Source organism: Protopterus annectens, chromosome 12.part0, assembly GCF_019279795.1.
Source record: "Protopterus annectens isolate FY-2018-M chromosome 12.part0, PAN1.0, whole genome shotgun sequence".
NCBI classification, from domain to species: Eukaryota; Metazoa; Chordata; order Ceratodontiformes; family Protopteridae; genus Protopterus; species Protopterus annectens.
In genome coordinates, this window is record NC_056746.1 from 123,927,720 (window position 1) to 123,953,603 (window position 25,884).

Below are 25,884 nucleotides of genomic sequence, written 5' to 3' on the forward strand. Positions count from 1 at the left end.
GGCCTTATCAAGGCACTCAACTCTCTGAATCAACTCTGGTCCTCAGGACCAGTTTAGCTTGCTACAGACAGTACCGCAGTGATGTGGTACATGAACAAGCAAGGGGGAACCAGGTCTCAACCCCAATGCAGATTAGTCATGTTAACTTGAGGTATAGCTTTAAGACACAGTCTCACTCTTGAGGCAACCTACTTTACATCAGACCAAACTGTGTTGCAGACAAAGGCAAACACTCATGAATACAAACTAGATCAGGGAGTCTTCTAAAATTTGATCCATCTGTTTGGAATTCCTCAGTAGGCCTTTATGCATCCTCTCTGAACGATTAGCTGGCAAAATTCTGTTTCAGGAATCCATGCAAGAAGACCTGGAAGACAGATGTCTTTTCCTTGGGCAGGAATGCTTTTCACCCTTTTCACTGATATCCTGGGTACTAATGAAGATTCAGAAGGAATCCATCAGTGCCATTGAGGTGACTCCCTTCTTTTGAAATTGGACAGAAGACATTACCACAAGCTTCCTCACAGACTGGATCTATGTACACATGAACAGGGCTGTTTGATACATGCCAACTCCACAGAAATTCATCTGACTCCCCGGATGATAGACTGGTAATATTTTTAGGCGCCTGTTTACTAAGGATACGCAAAGGTACTAATGAGAGCAAGAAAGCCGCTAATAGCAAATCTTACATAAATGGAAAAGGTTTTCTAGTTGTGCCAGCAACATAACCAGCACCCATTTAGGGCTAGGGGGCCACGGTGGTGCAGCGGTTAGCGTTGTCACCTCACAGCAAGAGGTTCTCCGGTTCGATTCCCGGCTGGAGTGCCTTCTGTGTGGAGTTTGCATGTCCTCCCTGTGGTTGAGTGAATTTAAAGACATGCAGGTAGGTGCAAGCGTGTGGGTGTGGCTTCTTTGAAGGTTGGACACCGGGCTGGCAACTGGACACTGTAAGAATTCACTGCCAATCATTAGCGGACCGGAGTTCCGTTGTGGTGACCCCTGACCGGGAAAAGCCAAAAGACAGAAAGAAATTTGTGTGAGTTATGTTTTTGTGGTTTGTCTTTCTCCTCTGTTACGGTTCTTTTGAAGATCATTTGAGTATGTTCAGTATGTCTTTCCATGGATCCCCTCTTTCAAGGCTTTGTCATGTCAAAATGTTGTTGAAAGGGACATTGCAAAAGAGACCTCCAAGAAAATTGGTGGCCCTTCCTTGGGACCTGAATTATGTCTTACAGGATCTAACACTTGCAACATTTAATGAAGAAAAGAGAAAGCTCAAGCAGGTAAATCTATGCCAGGTTGGGTAAGGCACAAGTAAAGGAAAAAAATGGCTCAAACAAACATGAAGAAATAAAAAGAACGTTTATTGACACAAGGGTTTCTTTGAGCTGTTTTCTTCTTTACTTGCTCCATATAAACCAGCTCATCAGGCTGACTTGAGGTTTTAACATGGAAGACAGTTTTTCTGATAGCTCTGACCTCTGCAAGGTGTGTGTCTGAGTTTCAGTTTCTGATGGTGGGTCAACTTTGTCTAACTTTCCACAGAGACAAGGTTTCTTTGAGAACTATTCCTTCTTTTATGTTTGAGGTGTTATCCGAGTTTACCTTAAGACAAACTATCCATCTCCTTCTCTTTTTCCTTGATCCCCAAAATGAGGGAGAAAGAATACTTAATACTTTTGCTGTCCATAGACAACTCAGGTGCTATCAGGAAAGAACAAAATATTTCAGAATTTTCAGTTGTTTGTTCATTTCTTTTCAAGGTACAGAAAAAAATATTTCTGGCAGGGTCAAGGCACATTGTACTAGAGCCTTGGCTTCTTCCATAGTGTCTTGCAAAGGACTGGACTCTAGAAGTATTCTAGAACCAGCAACTTTGTCTTCTGTATGAACTTATACAAATCACTTTAACCTAGGTCCCTCTTCTAGCTCTGTGTCAAGCTTTGCTAGGATCATTCTCTAGGGGATTCTGGACCCTTCTCCTTTCACCTTCCATTTGTACTGAGCTATGATAATCTACTGATATAGCTTAGGCAAGTACAGCAGTGATCAGTATATGATTAACTTTGCAGCGATCTGTATGATTAACATCACAGTGATCAGTATGATTAACATCGCAGTGATCAGTATGATTAACATCGAAGTGATCAGTATGATTAACTTCGCAGTGGTCAGTATGATTAACATTGCAGTGATCAATGTAATTAACACTGCAGTGATCAGTATGATTAACACCACAGTGATTAATATGATTAACATTGCAGCGATCAATGTAATTAACATCACAGTGATCAATATGATTAACATTGCAGTGATCAATGTAATTAACATCACGGCGATCAGTGTAATTAACATCGCAGTGATCAATGTAATTATTGCAGTGATCAATATGATTAACATTACAGTGATCGATATGATTAACATCGCAGTGATCAATGTAATTAACATCGCAGTGATCAATGTAATTAACATCGCAGTGATCAATATGATTAACATTGCAGTGATCAATATGATTAACATCACAACAATCAGTATGATTAACATCACAGCGATCAGTGTAATTAACATGACAGTGATCAGTATGATTAACATCGCAGTGATCAGTGTAATTAACATCTCAATGATCAATGTAATTAACATTGCAGTGATCAATATGATTAACATTGCAGTGATCAAGGTAATTAACACTGCAGTGATCAATATGATTAACATTGCAGTAATCAATTAACATTGCAGTGATCAATGTAATTATCACAGTGATCAATATGATTAACATTGCAGTAATCAATTAACATCAATGCGCGATCAATGATATAAATATTGTCGCGGTATGATCATTATGATTAACATTGCAGCGATCAATATGATTAACATCGTAGTGATCAATATGATTAACATCGCAGCGATCAATGTAATTAACATTGCAGTGATCAATATGATTAACATCACAGTGATCAATGTAATTAACATCGCAGCTATCAATATGATTAACATTGCAGCGATCAATGTAATTATCGCAGTGATCAATATGATTAACATTGCAGTAATCAATTAACATCGCAGTGATCATTATGATTAACATCGCAGTGATCAATATGATTAACATCGCAGTGATCAGTATGATTAACATCGCAGCGATCAATGTAATTAACATCGCAGTGATCAATATGATTAACATCATAACATTTATGAAAGTAAACTTGCATTTGTTCAAACAAACACTGCTGCAACAGCAACTCCCTTCTCTATCCTCCTTGTTTTTTGTGTGTTTTTATCCCAGAGTGTGGATGTGTGTTTTATGTTGCTCTTAGCAATGCCTTCTCAGGGCTCAGCCTCCCTTTCTCACTTGGCATGGAAGTTCTGAAGGGCTTTATGGCCAAACCTGCCTTTTCAGTGTGCTCAGCTCCAGGTGATTAACTGGGCATGTGGAATGTGCCTTGAAGGTTTGGGAGCTGGTTGGCTGTTATAGCCTGTGTAGGATATAATTCATATAGCTCAGTCTGCTGCAGCAATGATCATTTGAACATCTACTGTTACGGTAAATTTACTTACAGAATTATACTATCCTAGACTTGGGGAAGGCATTTGGCAAGGTCTGAAAAAAGCTGATTTGGGCAGTTCTGTGGTGGTTCTAAGTTCCTGAAACACTGCTTTAGGCTATTTACATGGAACCAAGGACACAAGTATGAACAGTGTTCCGAGTTACGGAGGGGGTCCCAGTGGGAGTGGGTGTGTATAAGGGTTCATTTCTGAGCCCTCTGCTGATCATACTGGTGATGGACTATATTAGCAAGGAGGGTGGAGGAGACAGATCAACAAGGCTGCTATTTGCAAATGACATGACATTACAAGCAGACTCTCAGCAGGAACTTTAGCAAATGATAGGGAAATAGAATGCTAAACTGAAAGCACATGGGATGAAACTGAGTACAGATAAGGCAGTTGTCATGGCAGCAGATGGGAGAAATCAGAAGAAGCTGAAAACTGAGATAGAAAGGAAAGTAATGGAACAGGTGAACAGCTTCAAGTATCTATGAGGAGTGGTTGAGGAGAAGGAAAACCAGAATGGGGAGGTCAGTGCTAGACTTAGAGGGGCTGCAACCAACTGTCACAGAGTGTCAGTGGTAGTGTGTGTCACAGGAATGCCAAAGAAGCTGAAAAGTAAGGTGGACAGAACAGTGGTACATGCTTTGTGTGGTACACCTGGACAGTGAATGCAGAGCAGGTGAGGAAGCTAAGAGTAACAGAGATGGAGTGCTGAGGTCAGGAGGAAGATGCCAGCTGTGGGACAGATGAAAGTAATAATTACATAAGAGCAGAACCAAAGTCGCTGCAGTTCCAGAGAAGGTAGAAAAGAATTGAGTTTGGTGGTCGAGGCATGTGCAGGAAAGGAAACATTGATTTGATGAAGAAGCTTTAGGAAAGCCAGGAAGTAGGTAAGAGGAAGCATGGATGTCCAGCAAAGAGATGGGTGGGTTGTTTGAGAGAAGACCCATGATAGTGAGGCGGGATAGTTGAAAAAGATAAACGAGTGGAGCTGACTCAAGAGAGGTTGTGATACCCCATCCACATGTAGAAATTAAAAGGAATTGATGATTATTTTGATAAATATTTTTATGCCAAAATCACTTTTTATAATCTTTCTCTTTCAACATTCAGAGATCATTTTTGTTTTGCAAAATTCACTGTATACAGCCTTAGTTCCATGCTTCCTTAGCATTTCTGGCATTTTCAGTTTACAGTGTTGCTAGACAGGCTTTCTGCCTCACCTGTTATGTTTTCTTCCTTTTTTTCATGTATTTCTGTCAATTGGAGCTTGTTGTCCTAAAAAAAGTGTTGATGTACATGTTCTTACCCCGACTGGTAGTTTGCTGTGTCACTAGCAGCCTATTATCACACTGCCTTATGCTGTAATAAATTCACATATGTTGCATTTGCTTGTCAGAAGAAAGAGACATTATGCCCGTCTTGTCATCCCTTTAAGTTTTGAGTAATTTTAACATTGTGTCTGTGCCTCATCACTGCCTTCCCTTTTCCCACCTGTCACATGCCATCTTGAATGCATCTGTGGAATCCTTCTTCATCACCCATTCCAGCAGTCTATTCCACTGGTCTAAAGCATTGCAGACCGGTCATCTGGACATTCCTGTTGCTGTCGCTACTCAACAGAGGTACCTAAGACTAATTTTAGACCAAAACCTATCATTCCACCAGCAGACAAAAACTATGGTCAACAAGGTATTAATTCATCTTAAAGTCTCTTATAAAATATCTAACTTATTGACCAATTGGGCTAGATTCACCATTGCCATAAAAGTACTCCTATCCAGCATGAATACTGCCTCCTTCTAATTGTACTTGTCTCTGCCCTCAGACTTTGCACATTCAGTTGGGAGAGAGTAAATGTCTTTGATTCATACACCTGGCTAAGAAGCAGTAGCGTCAAAGCTCAATCACCTAGCTACCTCTTATTAAAAAGCTTGATCTTCTTGTCTGCGTATTCTGAACTTGCTGGGCATTTCTGACATTGGACAGCACTAAGTCTTGTAAACAAAATTCCCGTTGCAAAAGAAGAGTTAATTGATCCAGTATTATGACAAGTACCTCATGTGATTATATTTCTATTTATATTGGTCAGTGTAATTAAGTAGTCTTTGTGTCATGATCTAGAAAAGAAGGTAACATTCCTGAATAATAAACAAGGCAAGTAATATAAATGTATGAGAGTTGGTTACTAAGCCAACATCGGCATCTATGTGCGGTTTTCCTGTTAACGTGGATAGTTTAGTTGGACTAGAACTGTATTCAGAAATTGCAACTCTGAGTAGCTTTATAAGGGATGTATAGATCAATATGCTAGTTAGCAAACTGGTTTTATTTTTGTTCTACAGTTATTTCCTCATCAACATTTTTTCACATTTTTTTTTGTATCTTTTCCTGAAAAAAAAGATACAGTGCTTATTTACTTAAAAGTTTAGTCATGTGGTTTTATGAAATAGTAATGTTTTGTTTAATTATGTATGACTCTCCTGAGTTTTACCAGACTGCACTATTGCCAGTTTATTTGTTCTGGTATGAAGACAATGCAACACCATGTTATTTTTTCTTATAAACTTTTGTTGTTTTTTATTTCTTGGAAATTAGTAGAGTAAACCACAGATGGTAATGTTTATGTGTGTGCTCTGATTAAAAATGCATTTGTAAACAAAGTTTTGAATAGCGGACATAGTATGTACTTTGTTTTTTAAGGGTGAAGAAATTTTTCTTGACGTGTTTGAAGATGAGTACAGAAGCATGACGGTAGGTCGTTTGAAATCATTCATTTGCTGAATTTGTTTTAGCACACTTTAAAATGAATTTATTTTAGAATACTTTGAAATGCAGGTAACTAATTTTCTTTGTAGGCGATTGATATTACTGCAAAGAAGATGGCTGGCATTAATCATATTGATAACAAAACCATAGAGAGATTTTGTCTCGATCATTGTACAATGCTCATAGAGCCTTTCTGCTTGATATTGGCTTCTCTTTTTATGTTTCTTCTTATGTTGTTCTTAAGTAGTATGTCCACGGAGGCTGGATGGTGCCCTTTGAGGAAAGTGTTGTACAGACCGACCACTTTGGACATAAACTGTGGTGTGCAATATCCTCTAGACAGGAGAATGTAGATCACACATTGTACTCCATGTTAGTGCTAGCTATTCGATGATCAAAAGTGTACTGTGGAACAGTAACAGCAGTAAGGTAATTTAGAAAAACGCAGCCGAATAAGTCATTTAATAATTTTATTGATCAAAGTTGTTAAGCACTTTAATCTTAACATACCAAAGGACTTAATCAGAACCTTCTATTGCCTGTTTTTTTTTTTTTAAACTACCTTATTGCTGTTCAGTCTGTACCGAGATGCATTCAGAATTAGTGACAGACTCATGGCAACCAGATTCCTGTGTAAGGATAAGACAATATTCATAATCTCAGAGTATGCCCCACAGCAGTGTTGTAAGAGCAGGAAAAATTGTCCATTCAGGCAGCAGTTAAAGGACCTACTAGGTAAAGTGGGATAGCATGAGTTGGTGTTGGTAACAGGGGAACCTAAATTTACATATCAGGACAGACAGGACAGAATATGAGGACTGCCTGGGTCCACATGGGTGGGGCATCAGGAATAAAGAAAGACAGGCCATTCTAGACTTCTGTCTATCAAATAGTTTGATGGCAGCTAATACACAGCTCAACAAGAGAAACAGTCATTAGAATACATACAAGAGTGGCCAACATGCAACGCAGGTAGACCTCCTTCTACTAAGGAAAGGGCTTTGGGGGGTCGAATCAGAGATTGCAAGGTTATCCCCAATGAAACAGTCATACCCGAGCATAAACCACTGGTTACCCAGTCATCAACATATTAGTCATAGGAGATTCCATTGTGAGACACGCAGATGTGCCCCTCACCAGGCTGGATAAGGAGAAAGTCACAGTTAGTTGTTTGTCGGGTGCCAGAATCTGCCATATCGCCAATGCACTCAAGTCTCTCAACAGGTACTATTATGACTCTGTTATAGTCCATGTTGGAGTGAATAACTTGAGACATACCTCCCTGGACTATATGAAGAGAGAAATGATTGAACTTGCTGAATATGTGTCCCAGGCAGGTATGTCCTAGCCTTAAGCAGCATCCTACTGTCACCCAGAATGATGCCTTAATACAGACAGAAAATGATTGACTTTAACAACTGGCTTAGTTTCTGGTGTCATTCCAAGGGGATCCAATACCTGACAGTCTGTGGTGACATGATTGACAAGCCACGATGCTTTGCCAGAGATGGCCTGTGTTTGTCTCTCTTGGGCTTCAGGCTGCTGGCAAAGGCTCTTGCCTCCCCCATAGTGCCTTTTTTAGGCAGTGCCATAAGGTCAAAACTACCAACATGAAAATTTCATCAAAACATAAATTAAAGGTTATGCTGCTAAACGCTAGGAGTCTAAACATGAAACTGCACTCATTGCAAGCAAACTCTGGAAGAAGCTGAAATTTGTGCAGTCACAGAAACCTGGTTCACAGCTGCGGAGAGCACCCCAACCATACAAGGTTACTCATCCTATCATTCATTCAGACCCCAAACTGGGGGCAGCAAAACAAATGGAGGTGGAGTTGCAATATATATAAAAGAAATGCACACCTCTTGGCTGGTCAAACAGCATGACGCACAGGAAATACTCCAGGTGCAATTAATAATTGACAAGACCCCTATTCAAATCATAGCTAGCTACAGGCCACCAACTCTGACTCAAGATGCCCACTCCACCTATCTGGACCTCTTTGAAAGATTCAACTCTTTACCCTGATCCTGGATTACTTTAACTGTCCAACTATAGATTGTGCTATGTGTATGTTGAATTTTAGATTGTTGTCGATTTCAACACCTAGCAGTTTTGTGTGTGCTGTAGCGGTGATCTGAGTATTGCCTTTGGATTTTGTGGTAAATTCATTGTGTAGAGGCAGAGATCTACCAGGGCTAAAGAGCACTAGTTCGTTTTATTTTTGGGTTAAGAATATGTTTAATGTTAGTGAACCATACTTCAGCTAAAGTAAAGTTATTTTGAGTTAGGGTTTGTAGCTCATTTAAGGTGGAGGTGGCACATATAATAGTGGTGTCATCTGCGTATTGCACTATTGAGGCAGAGAGGGAGGATGAAGCTATTTGGTTTGTGAATAGGGGGAACAGCAAAGGACCAAGGATGGAACCCTGAGGGATGCCTATGGATATTGGTAGCAGGGGGGACAATTGGTCTTCCTGTAGGACTGCTTGCTGACGGCCGGATAGGCAGCAATTGAACCATGATAGTGGAGGAGCTTATGTTAAGGTAGCTAGAGGTTCAAGAAGTATACGGTGGTTAACCATATCAAACGCTTTAGATAAATCTAAGACTATGGAGGATACGAATAATCCCTTGTTCCTATGGTGACTATGTTGGTAAACGAGAGTAATGCTGTGGTGGTGCTATGGGAAGGTCTAAAACCATGTTGAGATCTGGAGAGTAGATTGTTAATTATGAGGTACTGCATTAGTTGGGAATGAACTACTCTCTCTAATATTTTTGATAATGGAGATAGAATTGCGATTGGGCGATAGTTTGTGAGCTCAAGGGAGATGTTCTTCGCGTTTCACTGTTGCCGTGCTTACATATGGGTTATCCGGCTCCCGGTAGCCCTCAGTTGGGCTGATTACCAAAGTCCTTGGTATATGACGTCGGCTGCCACCGGTTGTAAAACTGATGTCAGTACGTCGGTTATAAAGGGTGGCAGCCAATGCCATTTTCTCAGTCATTCTTGCCGCGGAGCCCGAAGCAGATGCAATTCGCACTAGTGCCGGTCGCCTGTTTACCTTTGTTTTGCTTTCTGACTACCAAGTTGAAGACGCCTTCAGATAAGTACCCCGTTGGGGATCCTCTTTTCTTGCTTTAACGAATGTCAGATAAAGTTAATAATTGTCTTGCCTGTGGAAAACAGATCCCGCACCATGATTTCCATTCCTATTGCATAACTTGTTTGGGTCTTGAGCACGACATCCCTAACTGCGATCTCTGTGCTTCCTTTAACCCACGTACCATATGCCGTAGAGCTAAGATTTTGTATAAGCATTTCAGAGTCTGGCCTAAGTTCGTCGGTATGGTGTCTTCTGGTCTCCCGACTTCGGATATACCTAGAAAATGCAAAGACAAGGACTGCGACAGGCCTAGGGTTAAATCTTCTGACAACGCACCGGTGAAATTGGTCGGCAGCGCAGTAGTAGTCAGTGAAGTGCTTTCGCAGCCCCTGCAGTCCTCAGATTTTCAGCCGCATGCCTCTGCTGAGACCTTTACTGAGTCCTCCATGCTGCAGGCTGCTTTTTTGTCTTCAGACCCTCTGCCTGTCACCACTTTAGATGGGTCTGGAGCCGCTTTGCAGGCACCGGCTTCTGATGCCTCTTTTTGACATGAGACCAGAACCAGACCAACCTTAGTTCAGAGTTCTGCAGTTGCTAGGTCTCCCGAGTCCCTCTGGATTGCTAGTAAACCTTCCAGCTGCAAACCTGCTCACAAGCAGGCATCGGCTTCCCCTCCTGTACCTCAGTCCCAGTTGGTAAAGATGGCTGGTGATCTTCTTTCCCTGATCAGGGGCTCTCACCCCCCCCCCCCATTCAAAGAGGGCAAGGGAATTATCTCCTGATGTTTTGTCTGTCTCAGATTCTGAAATTTTCAGTATGTCTGCTGGTGAAGAAGGACATTTTCAACTTTTTTCTGGCTTTGAAGATTCTGATGCTGAGGACTGTATCCTGTCTGCCTCCCCTCCAGAGGATTTTTTCTTTGGGGATACTTTGAATACTCTTAGGGAGCATTTTAAATGGGAATGTCAGGAGTTTCCACAGTCTAAGAAAAGAATCAGGGAATTTTTAGATTTGCCGCAGCATAAGCCTCTGGCTATACCTCCAGTTTTGGAAGTTGTTAGATGATGTTTACATGGAAAATTCTTTAACTCCTAATTCTGTTCCTCCTGCCCCCAGAAAACTGGATAGGTATTGCAGGGTTCCTGATTATCATCAATTCCTTTTTAAAAAACCCTACTGCTGATCCAGAAATTAGTTTTCAAGGCCCCAAGTATGTTAAGGCTACTAATGCTAAAAACCCTGTGCCTTCTGATAAGGAATCTAGGACCTTGGACAGGTGAGGTAAAAAAGTCAATACCTCTGCAACTCTTGCCATTAGATCCATGAATTGTCTTTCTCATGTGCGTAAGTATCAGCAGCATACTTTGGAGGCTGTTAAGGCTACACTTGGAGATATTCCTTCCATGACAGAGAACAAAGATTTACAAGACTTACTGAATTCTGCCACTTTAATTAATAAGCATTCACTTCACTGTGGTTTTGACACTTTGGAAGCTTCTTGCAGAGCAGCAGACACTGGTTCTGTAATTGGAAGGCATGCTTGGCTCAGGGAGCAGCCTCTTTCTGAACCTGTTAAGTCTAAATTGCTGTATGTTCCTTTGCACAAAGACAATCTTTTTGGTAATAAGGCTGAGGAGGTACCGAAGAAGTTGGAGGATAAGACAAAATCTATGCAAGCTGTAAAAGATTTCCTTCAGGTTCATCCTCCTCAGCTCAGTAGACATCATCCTTCCAAGAGTTGGTCTTTCCCTGATCCTGGTAAGCAGGGTCACTCTAGGCCTAGGGGTTTCAGGTCTTCTAGAGGGCAGGCTTCTGCCCCTCAAACAATGGCATTCTTCTTCTGCTAAATCGGGGAGTTCTAAGCAGCTTCCCAAAACAAACATTCTCGATGACTCCGGCCTTCTCGTGCCTACCTCTGCGGACCCTGGCTTTCCTTTGGGGGGAAGGTTGGCCAGGTTCGCAGAGGTATGGTCTACCATCACAGACGGCAAATGGGTGCTCAACATAGTAAACCAAGGTTACAAGTTTTACTTTCACACCTTCCCTCTTTTACAAGGGTACCAAGACATACCCAGAACTCGCAGGCAGAGGTAGGAACTCAAATCTCTTCATTACTGACTATGGGGGCTGTAGAGCCAGTTCCTGCAAATCAGGCAGGCCTAGGCTTTTATTCAAGGCTTTTTCTGGTTTTCAAAAAAGGGGGAGCCTGGCGCCCTATTCTGGATCTGTCCATTCTAAACACTTTTCTAGTGATTCCCAAATTTAAGATGCTCACCCTTCAACAATTACTACCATACTACCAATGCTGGAAAATGATTCATGGCTGGTAACTTTGGATCTCAAGGAGGCTTATCTGCACATCCCAATAAGGGAGAGTTGCAGGCATTTCTTTCACTTCAGGGCTGGGGAGCAATACTTTCAATTCTCTGCATTGCCCTTTGGCTTATCTACTGCACCCAGAGTTTTTACGAAATGCCTGGCTCCAGCCATTGCTTTTTGCAGGCAGTGAAACATTCAAATTTATCCTTACCTGGACAACTGTCTCATTCAAGCAAAATCCCCAGAACAACTACAAAGGGATTTGGATTTCATGAAGAACATTCTCACCTCTTTGGGTTACACTCTCAACAAAAAGAAGTCAAAGTTGGTTCCTTCAAGGGAGATTGTTTTCTTGGGAGCGAGTCTGAATACAGCCACCCAGATGGTATTCCTCCCACAACAGAAACAAGAAGATCTTTCCACTTACTTCATGAACTTGGCAAGCATGACCCAGCTCTCTGCAAGACAATTCCTGCAAGCACTGGGGTTCATGGCTTCATGTGTTTTGATGATCCCTTATGCAAGGCTGCATATGAGAAAACTTCAGTGGTACCTCAAGAACCTTTGGTGTCAACACACACAGGACTTGGACTTGATTCTGCCCTTGATTCCCTGCCTACACATGGAGGTCCTCTGGTGGGTGACAGCCTGTTCTCAGAACAAGGGTCTGCCTTTCCACCCACCGCCTGCCAACCAGACTCTCACCACAGATGCCTCAGATGTTGCATGGGAGGCTCATCTAGAGGGCAGGGTCATACAGGGGACTTGGAGCACTCAACACAGTCATCTGCACATAAACGTAAAATAATTGATGGTAGTGCAGCAGGCCTTGCTGGCTTTCAAGGACTTACTGTACCCTGGGACTCTGCTGATCGGGACAGACAATACCACAGTCATGTGGTACATCAACAAGCAAGGGGGGGACTCACTGTTACCCCTTGTGCAGACACAGCATGAGACTATAGTCCATAGCAGCATCCATGGGCTTACATCTCACAGCCCAGTATCTTCCATGGGCTTACATCTCACAGCCCAGTATCTTCCATGGGCTTACATCTCATAGCCCAGTATCTTCCATGGGTTACATCTAATAGCCCAGTATCTTCCATGGGCTTACATCTCATAGCCCAGTATCTTCCATGGGCTTACATCTCATAGCCCAGTATCTTCCATGGGCTTACATCTCACAGCCCAGTATCTTCCATGGGCTTACATCTCATAGCCCAGTATCTTCCATGGGCTTACATCTCATAGCCCAGTATCTTCCATGGGCTTACATCTCATAGCCCAGTATCTTCCATGGGCTTACACCTAATAGCCCAGTATCTTCCATGGGCTTACATCTAATAGCCCAGTATCTTCCATGGGCTTACATCTCACAGCCCAGTATCTTCCATGGGCTTACATCTCACAGCCCAGTATCTTCCATGGGCTTACATCTCACAGCCCAGTATCTTCCATGGACTTACATCTAATAGCCCAGTATCTTCCATGGGCTTACATCTCATAGCCCAGTATCTTCCATGGGCTTACATCTCATAGCCCAGTATCTTCCATGGGCTTACATCTCACAGCCCAGTATCTTCCATGGGCTTACATCTCATAGCCCAGTATCTTCCATGGGCTTACATCTCACAGCCCAGTATCTTCCATGGGCTTACATCTAATAGCCCAGTATCTTCCATGGGCTTACATCTCACAGCCCAGTATCTTCCATGGGCTTACATCTAATAGCCCAGTATCTTCCATGGGCTTACATCTCACAGCCCAGTATCTTCCATGGGCTTACATCTAATAGCCCAGTATCTTCCATGGGCTTACATCTAATAGCCCAGTATCTTCCATGGGCTTACATCTAATAGCCCAGTATCTTCCATGGGCTTACACCTAATAGCCCAGTATCTTCCATGGGCTTACATCTCACAGCCCAGTATCTTCCATGGGCTTACATCTCACAGCCCAGTATCTTCCATGGGCTTACATCTCACAGCCCAGTATCTTCCATGGGCTTACATCTAATAGCCCAGTATCTTCCATGGGCTTACATCTCACAGCCCAGTATCTTCCATGGGCTTACATCTAATAGCCCAGTATCTTCCATGGGCTTACATCTCACAGCCCAGTATCTTCCATGGGCTTACATCTCACAGCCCAGTATCTTCCATGGGCTTACATCTCACAGCCCAGTATCTTCCATGGGCTTACATCTCACAGCCCAGTATCTTCCATGGGCTTACATCTAATAGCCCAGTATCTTCCATGGGCTTACATCTCACAGCCCAGTATCTTCCATGGGCTTACATCTCATAGCCCAGTATCTTCCATGGGCTTACATCTCATAGCCCAGTATCTTCCATGGGCTTACATCTAATAGCCCAGTATCTTCCATGGGCTTACATCTCACAGCCCAGTATCTTCCATGGGCTTACATCTCATAGCCCAGTATCTTCCATGGGCTTACATCTCACAATAGCCCAGTATCTTCCATGGGCTTACATCTCACAGCCCAGTATCTTCCATGGGCTTACATCTCACAGCCCAGTATCTTCCATGGGCTTACATCTCACAGCCCAGTATCTTCCATGGGCTTACATCTCATAGCCCAGTATCTTCCATGGGCTTACATCTAATAGCCCAGTATCTTCCATGGGCTTACATCTCACAGCCCAGTATCTTCCATGGGCTTACATCTCACAGCCCAGTATCTTCCATGGGCTTACATCTAATAGCCCAGTATCTTCCATGGGCTTACATCTAATAGCCCAGTATCTTCCATGGGCTTACATCTCACAGCCCAGTATCTTCCATGGGCTTACATCTCACAGCCCAGTATCTTCCATGGGCTTACATCTCACAGCCCAGTATCTTCCATGGGCTTACATCTCATAGCCCAGTATCTTCCATGGGCTTACATCTCACAGCCCAGTATCTTCCATGGGCTTACATCTCACAGCCCAGTATCTTCCATGGGCTTACATCTAATAGCCCAGTATCTTCCATGGGCTTACATCTCACAGCCCAGTATCTTCCATGGGCTTACATCTCACAGCCCAGTATCTTCCATGGGCTTACATCTCACAGCCCAGTATCTTCCATGGGCTTACATCTCACAGCCCAGTATCTTCCATGGGCTTACATCTAATAGCCCAGTATCTTCCATGGGCTTACATCTAATAGCCCAGTATCTTCCATGGGCTTACATCTCACAGCCCAGTATCTTCCATGGGCTTACATCTCACAGCCCAGTATCTTCCATGGGCTTACATCTCACAGCCAGTATCTTCCATGGGCTTACATCTAATAGCCCAGTATCTTCCATGGGCTTACATCTCATAGCCCAGTATCTTCCATGGGCTTACATCTCACAGCCCAGTATCTTCCATGGGCTTACATCTCACAGCCCAGTATCTTCCATGGGCTTACATCTCACAGCCCAGTATCTTCCATGGGCTTACATCTAATAGCCCAGTATCTTCCATGGGCTTACATCTAATAGCCCAGTATCTTCCATGGGCTTACATCTCACAGCCCAGTATCTTCCATGGGCTTACATCTCACAGCCCAGTATCTTCCATGGGCTTACATCTCATAGCCCAGTATCTTCCATGGGCTTACATCTAATAGCCCAGTATCTTCCATGGGCTTACATCTCACAGCCCAGTATCTTCCATGGGCTTACATCTCACAGCCCAGTATCTTCCATGGGCTTACATCTCACAGCCCAGTATCTTCCATGGGCTTACATCTCATAGCCCAGTATCTTCCATGGGCTTACATCTCACAGCCCAGTATCTTCCATGGGCTTACATCTCACAGCCCAGTATCTTCCATGGGCTTACATCTCATAGCCCAGTATCTTCCATGGGCATACATCTCAGCCCAGTATCTTCCATGGCTTACATCTCACAGCCCAGTATCTTCCATGGGCTTACATCTAATAGCCCAGTATCTTCCATGGGCTTACATCTCACAGCCCAGTATCTTCCATGGGCTTAAATCTAGTAGCCCAGTATCTTCCATGGGCTTACATCTCACAGCCCAGTATCTTCCATGGGCTTACATCTCACAGCCCAGTATCTTCCATGGGCTTACATCTCACAGCCCAGTATCTTCCATGGACTTACATCTAATAGCCCAGTATCTTCCATGGGCTTACATCTAATAGCCCAGTATCTTCCATGGGCTTACATCTCACAGCCCAGTATCTTCCATGGGCTTACATCTCATAGCCCAGTATCTTCCATGGGCTTACATCTAATAACTCAGTATCTTCCATGGGCTTACATCTCATAGCCCAGTATCTTCCATGGGCTTACATCTCATAGCCCAGTATCTTCCATGGGCTTACATCTAATAGCCCAGTATCTTCCATGGGCTTACATTATCTTCCATGGGCTTACATCTCATAGCCCAGTATCTTCCATGGGCTTACATCTAATAGCCCACTATCTTCCATGGGCTTACATCTCATAGCCCAGTATCTTCCATGGGCTTACATCTCATAGCCCAGTATCTTCCATGGGCTTACATCTCATAGCCCAGTATCTTCCATGGGCTTACATCTCACAGCCCAGTATCTTCCAGGGAGGCTGAACTCCCTGGCGGATCATTTGAGCAGACATGTTCTGGATCCTCACGAGTGGCAACTGAACAGGGACATTTTCCATCGCATCACTCGTCATTCGGGCACCCCACAAGTGCATCTTTTCTCCTCTCACACCCATCATCTCCTTCCAGCCTTCTGCACCAGGGAGTTTCACAACAAAACTTGGATGGTGGATGCGTTGTCCTTCCCATGGATGCACCTCTCAGTTTATGCATTCCCTTCTCTTCCTCTTCATCCCAGGGTGCTGCTAAAGATAAGGGACAAAAGACCAGAGGCTATTCGGATAGCACCAGATTGGCCCAGGCAGCATTGGTATCCCCTCCTTAGCAGCCTTTCCCAGGCTCAGCCTTGGCATCATCCCCTGGTACCAGATCTGTTGGTTCAGGGAGGGAGAAAGTTCCTTCATCCTCATCTTCAAACACTGCATTTGACTGCCTGGCTAATACTCTAAATCTTTCCCAACAGGTGGTTGAAATACTTCATGAGGCCAGGAGGCCTAGCACAAGAAAATCCTATGCTGACAAATAGAAGAAATTTTGCTCTTGGATGCAGGCTAAAAGAGACGACTCTTCTCATCCTTCTCTTTCACTCATTCTTGACTACCTAGCAGGATTGCTTAATGGTGGACTTTCCTTTTCTTCAATCAGAATTCATGCTTCAGCAATTTCTGCTCATTGCTCTTTTGAGCAACCCATTTTTTCTCACCATTTGATGAAACAGTTCCTGAGGGGAGTTAGTAATCTTAGACCTCCCAGAAGAGCTCCTAATCCTGCTTGGGATCTTAAATTTTTTTTCCTGGAAAAACTTACTCTGCCTCCCTTTGAACCAGCTGCCTCTGCAGATTTGAAGGTTCTATCCGGGAAGACTGCTTTCCTTTTAGCTATTACTTCAGCTAGAAGGGTATCTGAGCTGCAGGACTTAATGGCAGTAGAACCTTTCATTATTTTTCACTCAGATCGGGTTTCTCTGAGAACCAATCCCTCCTTCATGCCTAAGGTAGTTTCCAGTTTAACCCTTAGCCAGTCTATTCACCTGCCTACATTTTTCAACAACCCCCAAAATAAAGGGGAAAGGATTCTGCACTCTCTTGATGTGTATAGACAGCTGAGATTTTACTTAGACAGTACCAAATATTTTAAAAAATCTGAACAGTTATTGGTTAGTTTTGCTCCTGGGGCTCAGGGTAAAGCTATTTCAAAACAAACCATCTCCAAATGGATTACTCATTGTATTCACTTTTGTTACCTGCAGCATGGGAAGGTTCCCCCTCAGGGTATTAGGACCCATTCTACTAGAGCAGCTTCTACCTCTGCAGCCTTTCTGAGAGGCATGCCTACTAAGGGCATTCTAGAAGCAGCTACTTGGTTTTCTGTCCATATTTTCACAAAGCATTACAATCTACCCTTGTTTTCTAAATCCAGGGCTGGTTTTGCCTCTGCAGTTTTGCAGGGCCTCCTTACCAACCCTTAATCTGTGATCCTTCCTCCCCCCTTTGTCTTCTTATTGGGCTTTGGGAATCAACCCATATGTGAGGACTGCAACAGTGAAACATGAAGAACATAGTACAGTTGTGTACACTTACCACAAATGTAGATGTTCGAGTGTATTCACTGTTGCAGTCCTGGTTTCCCACCCTCCATTCCCCCTTTTTTTCTAAGGCACAGATTATAGATTTTTATTTTTGTATGACGTGTCCTGGGTGCTACCATTCCTGGATTAGCCTTCTTTTGTGGACTCTTGACAGTTAAGGTAAGAAAAACTGAGGAAATGGCGTCGGCTGCCACCCTTTATACCTGACGTACTGACATCAGTTTTACAACCGGCGGCAGCCGATATCATATACCAAGGACTCAGGTATTTGGGCTGACTGAGGGCTACCAGGAGCCGGATAACCCATATGTGATGACTGCAACAGTGAATACACTCGAACATCTACATTTATGGCAAGTGTACATGACTGTACTTTGTGAATACTGCAACAGTGAATACACTCGAACATCTACATTTATGGTAAGTGTACACGACTGTACTTTATGAATACCGCAGCAGTGAGTACACTCGAACATGTACATTTATGGTACGTGGACACAACTGTACTTTGTGAATACTGCAGCAGGGAATACACTCGAACATCTACATTTATGGTAAGTGTACACAACTGTACTTTCTGCAGTGAATGCACTCGAACATCTACATTTATGGTAAGTGTACACGACTGTACTTTGTGAATACTGCAGCAGTGAATACACTCGAACATGTATATTTATGGTACATGTACACAACTGTACTTTGTGAATACTGCAGCAGTGAATACACTCGAACATCTACATTTATGGTATGTGTACACGATTGTACTTTACCTCCTTTGTGCACTGCAATAATATGTGATATTTTCCATGACTCAGGAACTTTACATTCTGATATAGACCTATTTATGAGAATTGATACGGGATAAGCTTTAGCTTCTGCTGTTAACTGAAGGAAGTCTGCTGGAAGATTATCAGTGGCTAGTGTGGTTGGCTGTGGGATAGATTTGTGTCCCAGAGACTCCCCCGTTTATGTAATAGACTCCCTCTCCACGTAAAGTAGAGTACCTCATTAAACCTAAACCTTTTTAATAGCAACATGGATAACTGGATAGGAAACAGAAAATCTATCCCGAAGTTCCACCTGTGTCCCTGCTGGACAGTGGCATACGGTGCTGACTTGTTGGAACATGGGCACAATTCTTGGCTAGGCTTGTAAGGGCCTCAGGGCCAATAGCTTAGTAACCTGAGGCACTAAACTCAACAAAGACTGGGCTGAAGACCTGGAAGTTGACTGGAGAGAAAGTACAAGAGATTAAAGAAGTAGTCAGGACTCTAGCACCTGAGAAAGAAGAGACATTCGATGGATATGAAGAAGAAGAATAGCAAGAAGTAGTCAGGACTCTAGCACCTGAGAAAGAAGAGACATTCGATGGATATGAAGAAGAAGAATAGCAAGAAGTAGTCAGGACTCTAGCACCTCAGAAAGAAGAGACATTCGATGGATATGAAGAAGAAGAATAGCAAGAAGTAGTCAGGACTCTAGCACCTGAGAAAGAAGAGACATTCGATGGATATGAAGAAGAAGAATAGCAAGAAGTAGTCAGGACTCTAGCACCTGAAAAAAAAGAGACATTCGATGGATATGAAGAAGAAGAATAGCAAGAAGTAGTCAGGACTCTAGCACCTGAGAAAGAAGAGACATTCGATGGATATGAAGAAGAAGAATAGCAAGAAGTAGTCAGGACTCTAGCACCTCAGAAAGAAGAGACATTCGATGGATATGAAGAAGAAGAATAGCAAGAAGTAGTCAGGACTCTAGCACCTGCGAAAGAAAAGACATTCGATGGATATGAAGAAGAAGAATAGCAAGAAGTAGTCAGGACTCTAGCACCTGAGAAAGAAGAGACATTAGATGGATATGAAGAAGGAGAATAGCAAGAAGTAGTCAGGACTCTAGCACCTGAGAAAGAAGAGACATTTGATGGATATGAAGAAGAAGAATAGCAAGAAGTAGTCAGGACTCTAGCACCTGAGAAAGAAGAGACATCCGATGGATATGAAGAAGAATAGCAAGAAGTAGTCAGAACTCTAGCACCTCAGAAAGAAGAGACATTCGATGGATATGAAGAAGAATAGCAAGAAGTAGTCAGGACTCTAGCACCTCAGAAAGAAGAGACATTCGATGGATATGAAGAAGAAGAATAGCAAGAAGTAGTCAGGACTCTAGCACCTGAGAAAGAAGAGACATTCGATGGATATGAAGAAGAATAGCAAGAAGTAGTCAGGACTCTAGCACCTCAGAAAGAAGAGACATTCGATGGATATGAAGAAGAATAGCAAGAAGTAGTCAGGACTCTAGCACCTCAGAAAGAAGAGACATTCGATGGATATGAAGAAGAATAGCAAGAAGTAGTCAGGACTCTAGCACCTCAGAAAGAAGAGACATTCGATGGATATGAAGAAGAAGAATAGCAAGAAGTAGTCAGGACTCTAGCACCTGAGAAAGAAGAGACATTCGATGGATATGAAGAAGAATAGCAAGAAGTAGTCAGGACTCTAGCACCTCAGAAAGAAGAGACATTCGATGGATATGAAGAAGAAGAATAGCAAGAAGTAGTCAGGACTCTAGCACCTGAGAAAGAAGAGACATTAGATGGATATGAAGAAGAAGAATAGCAAGAAGTAGTCAGGACTCTAGCACCTGAGAAAGAAGAGACATTTGATGGATATGAAGAAGAAGAATAGCAAGAAGTAGTCAGGACTCTAGCACCTGAGAAAGAAGAGACATTCGATGGATATGAAGAAGAATAGCAAGAAGTAGTCAGGACTCTAGCACCTCAGAAAGAAGAGACATTCGATGGATATGAAGAAGAAGAATAGCAAGAAGTAGTCAGGACTCTAGCACCTGAGAAAGAAGAGACATTCGATGGATATGAAGAAGAAGAATAGCAAGAAGTAGTCAGGACTCTAGCACCTGAGAAAGAAGAGACATTCGATGGACATGAAGAAGAAGAATAGCAAGAAGTAGTCAGGACTCTAGCACCTCAGAAAGAAGAGACATTCGATGGATATGAAGAAGAAGAATAGCAAGAAGTAGTCAGGATTCTAGCACCTGAGAAAGAAGAGACATTCGATGGATATGAAGAAGAAGAATAGCAAGAAGTAGTCAGGACTCTAGCACCTGAGAAAGAAGAGACATTCGATGGATATGAAGAAGAATAGCAAGAAGTAGTCAGGACTCTAGCACCTGAGAAAGAAGAGACATTCGATGGATATGAAGAAGAAGAATAGCAAGAAGTAGTCAGGACTCTAGCACCTGAGAAAGAAGAGACATTCGATGGATATGAAGAAGAAGAATAGCAAGAAGTAGTCAGGACTCTAGCACCTGAGAAAGAAGAGACATTCGATGGATATGAAGAAGAATAGCAAGAAGTAGTCAGGACTCTAGCACCTCAGAAAGAAGAGACATTCGATGGATATGAAGAAGAAGAATAGCAAGAAGTAGTCAGGACTCTAGCACCTGAGAAAGAAGAGACATTCGATGGATATGAAGAAGAAGAATATCAAGAAGTAGTCAGGACTCTAGCACCTGAGAAAGAAGAGACATTCGATGGATATGAAGAAGAAGAATACCAAGAAGTAGTCAGGACTCTAGCACCTGAGAAAGAAGAGACATTCGATGGATATGAAGAAGAATAGCAAGAAGTAGTCAGGACTCTAGCACCTCAGAAAGAAGAGACATTCGATGGATATGAAGAAGAAGAATAGCAAGAAGTAGTCAGGACTCTAGCACCTGAGAAAGAAGAGACATTCGATGGATATGAAGAAGAAGAATAGCAAGAAGTAGTCAGGACTCTAGCACCTGAGAAAGAAGAGACATTCGATGGATATGAAGAAGAATAGCAAGAAGTAGTCAGGACTCTAGCACCTCAGAAAGAAGAGACATTCGATGGATATGAAGAAGAAGAATAGCAAGAAGTAGTCAGGACTCTAGCACCTCAGAAAGAAGAGACATTCGATGGATATGAAGAAGAATAGCAAGAAGTAGTCAGGACTCTAGCACCTCAGAAAGAAGAGACATTCGATGGATATGAAGAAGAAGAATAGCAAGAAGTAGTCAGGACTCTAGCACCTCAGAAAGAAGAGACATTCGATGGATATGAAGAATAGCAAGAAGTAGTCAGGACTCTAGCACCTCAGAAAGAAGAGACATTCGATGGATATGAAGAAGAAGAATTGCAAGAAGTAGTCAGGACTCTAGCACCTCAGAAAGAAGAGACATTCGATGGATATGAAGAAGAATAGCAGCAACTTAAACCAGCATCTGTAAGGACGACAGAACAGGTATACAGCCGAGCCAGTATGGAAATAAGGCACATAAGGAAAGCTGGTGGTGGAATGCAGAAGTCCAGGAAGTCATCAAAAGAAAGGAGGAGTGCAGGAAAAAGTGGGAGATAGAAAAGATGGACCAGGCTAAGAAAGAATATTGGTTGGCTAACAATAAGGCTAAGAGATCAGATGCAGTAGCAAAGAACAAGGCATCAGTGGCACTTTACCAGATTCTGGAAGGTGACTCAATGTATGGCACAAAGAAACTCTTATCAGGTTGCAAGGCAAAGACAGAAAGATAAAGATGGTTAATTGTCAAAGACAGTTCATAAGACATGCCAGCAACAATCCGCTCACTCGTCCACAAGCCATCAAAGACAGATGGATAGAGTACTTCTGAATGAAGAAAACCCCACAGAAGCTGTACTGCCTCAGACACAGCCTACGATGAGAGAAGAAGAGGAGCCCACCCTAGAAGAAGTAAGAACAGCACTGAGGAAGATGAAGTCAGGGAAAGCAGCAGGCTCAGATGAGGTCATAGCAGATATGGGTTCACAGGTCATTATTAGGTCTCCTTCAAGCCTAGCAGCACACCTCAGACCATTTGGGGGGCATGTTAGTAGGCAGGTAGCTAAGGTTTTATTGGGGGGGGGGGTGTAGCTAGGATAGTACTTTTCTTATTGACGGCTTCTCTCTGTAAGGGACATGGGTGCCAGCCCGGGGGTAAATTTACAATTTCCTATCCAGTTTTCAAGGTTTTGTTTGAATAGGATCAGGGATGAACTTTGGTTTACATGGATGGGGAATCTAATCCATGGTGCGGGGAGCCTTTGGGACACATATCTGTCTCTCCATCACATTCTGTTTATGTCACAAGTGAAGTTAAGATCCTTGGATCTGATGTTTCTGGTGCTGTTTGCTTTGTGCATATGACCAGGGAGGAAGCTCTGTAAGCCATATAATCAAGTTGTTGGGAGAGTTAGAGAAGAAATGGCCCCAGAGGGTAGTCATGGCAGTATGAAGAAAAAGGCATATCCCACATGACTGAGGAATATGCATTCTAGTGACAGTGTACAAGCAAAAAGGGGACAATCACAACTGAGGGCAGTCTAGAGGTATCAGACTTCTGTCACATTGCATGAAAGTTCTGGAGAGGGTGATAAAGTCACAAAAAGATCCACAGCCATGGTACTGATGGGCAAAACAAATGTCCAAGAACCAAAGGAACTCCTCCACTTGTCTTCACAAGAAAATGTTTTATTCCAAAACAAGTTGAGTGCTTTCTCCCCACAGTAGTTTTAATAAAGTCCTTTTGTTGCTGTGGGGCAAAAACAGTCAACTATTTTTGGAATAAAATACTTGGTAATTAATAAACCAGTATGACTAAGTCAAATTCTATGTGGGTGTAAATGACCTGATACATAGCTCCTTTGACTATATAAAGAGAGGCATGATGGGGCTCTTTGACTGCATGTCCCAGGCTGGTAGGAGCCTAGCATTGAAAACATTCTACCTTCTCCAAGGATGATGCCACACTATAAACAGAAGGTAATTGACTGTAATAATTAGCTTAGTTTCTGGTGCATTCAACGGGGGTACAATATCTGTCTGCCTGGAAGGATATTGAAAGACACTGCTGCTTTGCCAGAGATGGTTTGCACCTGTCCCCTCTATGTTTTCAGTATTGGCTAAAACTTTGTCTACCTCTATAGTGCCTTTTTGAGGCATTACCAACTTGATGAACTGCCCAACATAGTTTAACACTACAAAGAATCTAAACAAGAAACTCCGCTCCCTCCAGGCTCCCCTCACCTTGGGGAATATTAGACATCTGTGCACTTACTGAGTGCATTACAGCAATGCAGAGCTATGATGCCTTCCACACAGTTAGACCATCTACTGCACAAGAGAGGGCAAAAGTTGGAGTAGTCTCAATTTACATCAAACAGAGTCACACCTCAAAGTTTGATGGTCTTGAGCTTTTCCGCATTCAACTTACAATAAGCCCATGTCATATGTTGACAAGCTGTATATCCCCTTCTGTGACCCAGAAGACCATGCCACATTCTTGAACTGGAGACACTCCTCATTCAACCCAATACAATATTCATGGGCAACTTTAACTACTACGCTATAATCTAGGAATCATATATGTTCTCAAACGTGCAGGCTCAGAGATTCCTGGACTTTGTCAACACAAGGACCTTGGACCAGCTGGTCTGTACACTCACTAAAGGCACCAGTATATTTCACCTGGTCTTCGTAAACATGAAGGAACATTGCAGTCCCCATCAGTCTGAAGTTCTCACTGGTCAGGTCGGACCATGGAAAGACTCCTCATGAAAATGATAAACAGCAGTAAGAAACCTACAGACTTTGGATCCAAACCTGTTTGTTTTCGTCAAGAGCCAGTCATGCCTATTGAAACTGATAGACTTCTTTGAGAAGGTCATTGCAGCCATGGACAGGAGCAAAATGGTGCACACCACCTACTTTGACCTCACCAAGGCATTCAGCACAATACCTCACTCAAGCATTGGAGATATACTCACTAAATTAGGCATAAACCCATATGTCACCCAATGGATAGCTATCAGGTACAGATAGGACCAAGTAGTTAGAATAAGGAAGGCAACCTGCACAAAGAGGCCGTTCACTAGTGGAGTCCCTTAGGGCTCAGTACGTGTGTATACAAGATATGAACAACATGGCAACTCTCTGAAAATCACTTTAGGTGAACCATGCATGCATCTCGCCATACCCAATAGAACTAAGATGCTTTCCTCTAGAAAAAGGAAGCCAATCTGGTGGTCCCCTGTAATAAACAAGCTCTACAACAGAAGGAGAAAACTGAGGCGGAATAAGGTGAAGTCCCAAGACTGGAAAAACTCCCTTATCAGCCTCAGCAAAAGGTTGAGATCCCTCATCAAATCCTCTAAAGCTAGGTATGAAAACAGAATTGCAGCAGATAGTAAAGACAACAACAAGGCTTTCTATAGTTATATAAAGAATCTCCATGGCAATACCCAGATTTGCTCTGAGCTACTGCACAATGGTATCTCCTATACCGAGCCAACAGATATTGCGAATATACTGGCGAACAGATTCAGTGCTAACTTTACCCCCCCCCCCACCAAAGGACCAGTCAGAATACCAGTAGATTGTCGGACACCCAGTATTACTGCTGCACAGGTTAAAACAGCACTGTCCAAGGCCAAGAATACAGCTTCTATGGGACCTGACAGTATCCCGAGCTGTGTTCTACATGAACTACAGAGTGAACTGGCACCTCACCTATGTACCCTGTTCAATCACAGCCTCACCTCAGACTTTGTCCCTACCAAATGGTGCACTGCTACAGTCATCCCTCTCCACAAAGGAGGAGTGACTACAGACCCCAGGAACTATCACCCTATTAGCCTGATGAATCTGATATGCAAAGCTATGACACGCATCATCATGGACCTAATAAACAAGGATATAGGGAATCTCCAAACTCTGGATCCTACACAGTTTGGTTTTGTGAAGGGTAGGTCATGCCTGCTCAACTTGGTTGGCTGTGGATGAAGGCAAGGTGGTTCATACAGCCTACCTTGATCTGGCCAAGGCCTTTGATACCATTCCCCACTCAGGAATCATAGAAAAACTTATTAAGCTAGGCATCAACCCCTAT

The 25,884-nt window shown here is 42.9% G+C and overlaps 1 protein-coding gene across 1 annotated transcript in view; it reads left to right on the top strand.

Annotated features, from left to right (window-relative positions):
• CLEC16A (C-type lectin domain containing 16A) overlaps nucleotides 1-25,884 on the top strand; it is a gene marked incomplete in the record, with an annotated part of 3,039,290 nt that overhangs the window by 1,750,191 nt on the left and 1,263,215 nt on the right. Inside the window, 1 exon segment of the mRNA XM_044089149.1 lies at nucleotides 6,253-6,303. Coding sequence (XP_043945084.1) covers nucleotides 6,253-6,303 — 51 coding nt within the window.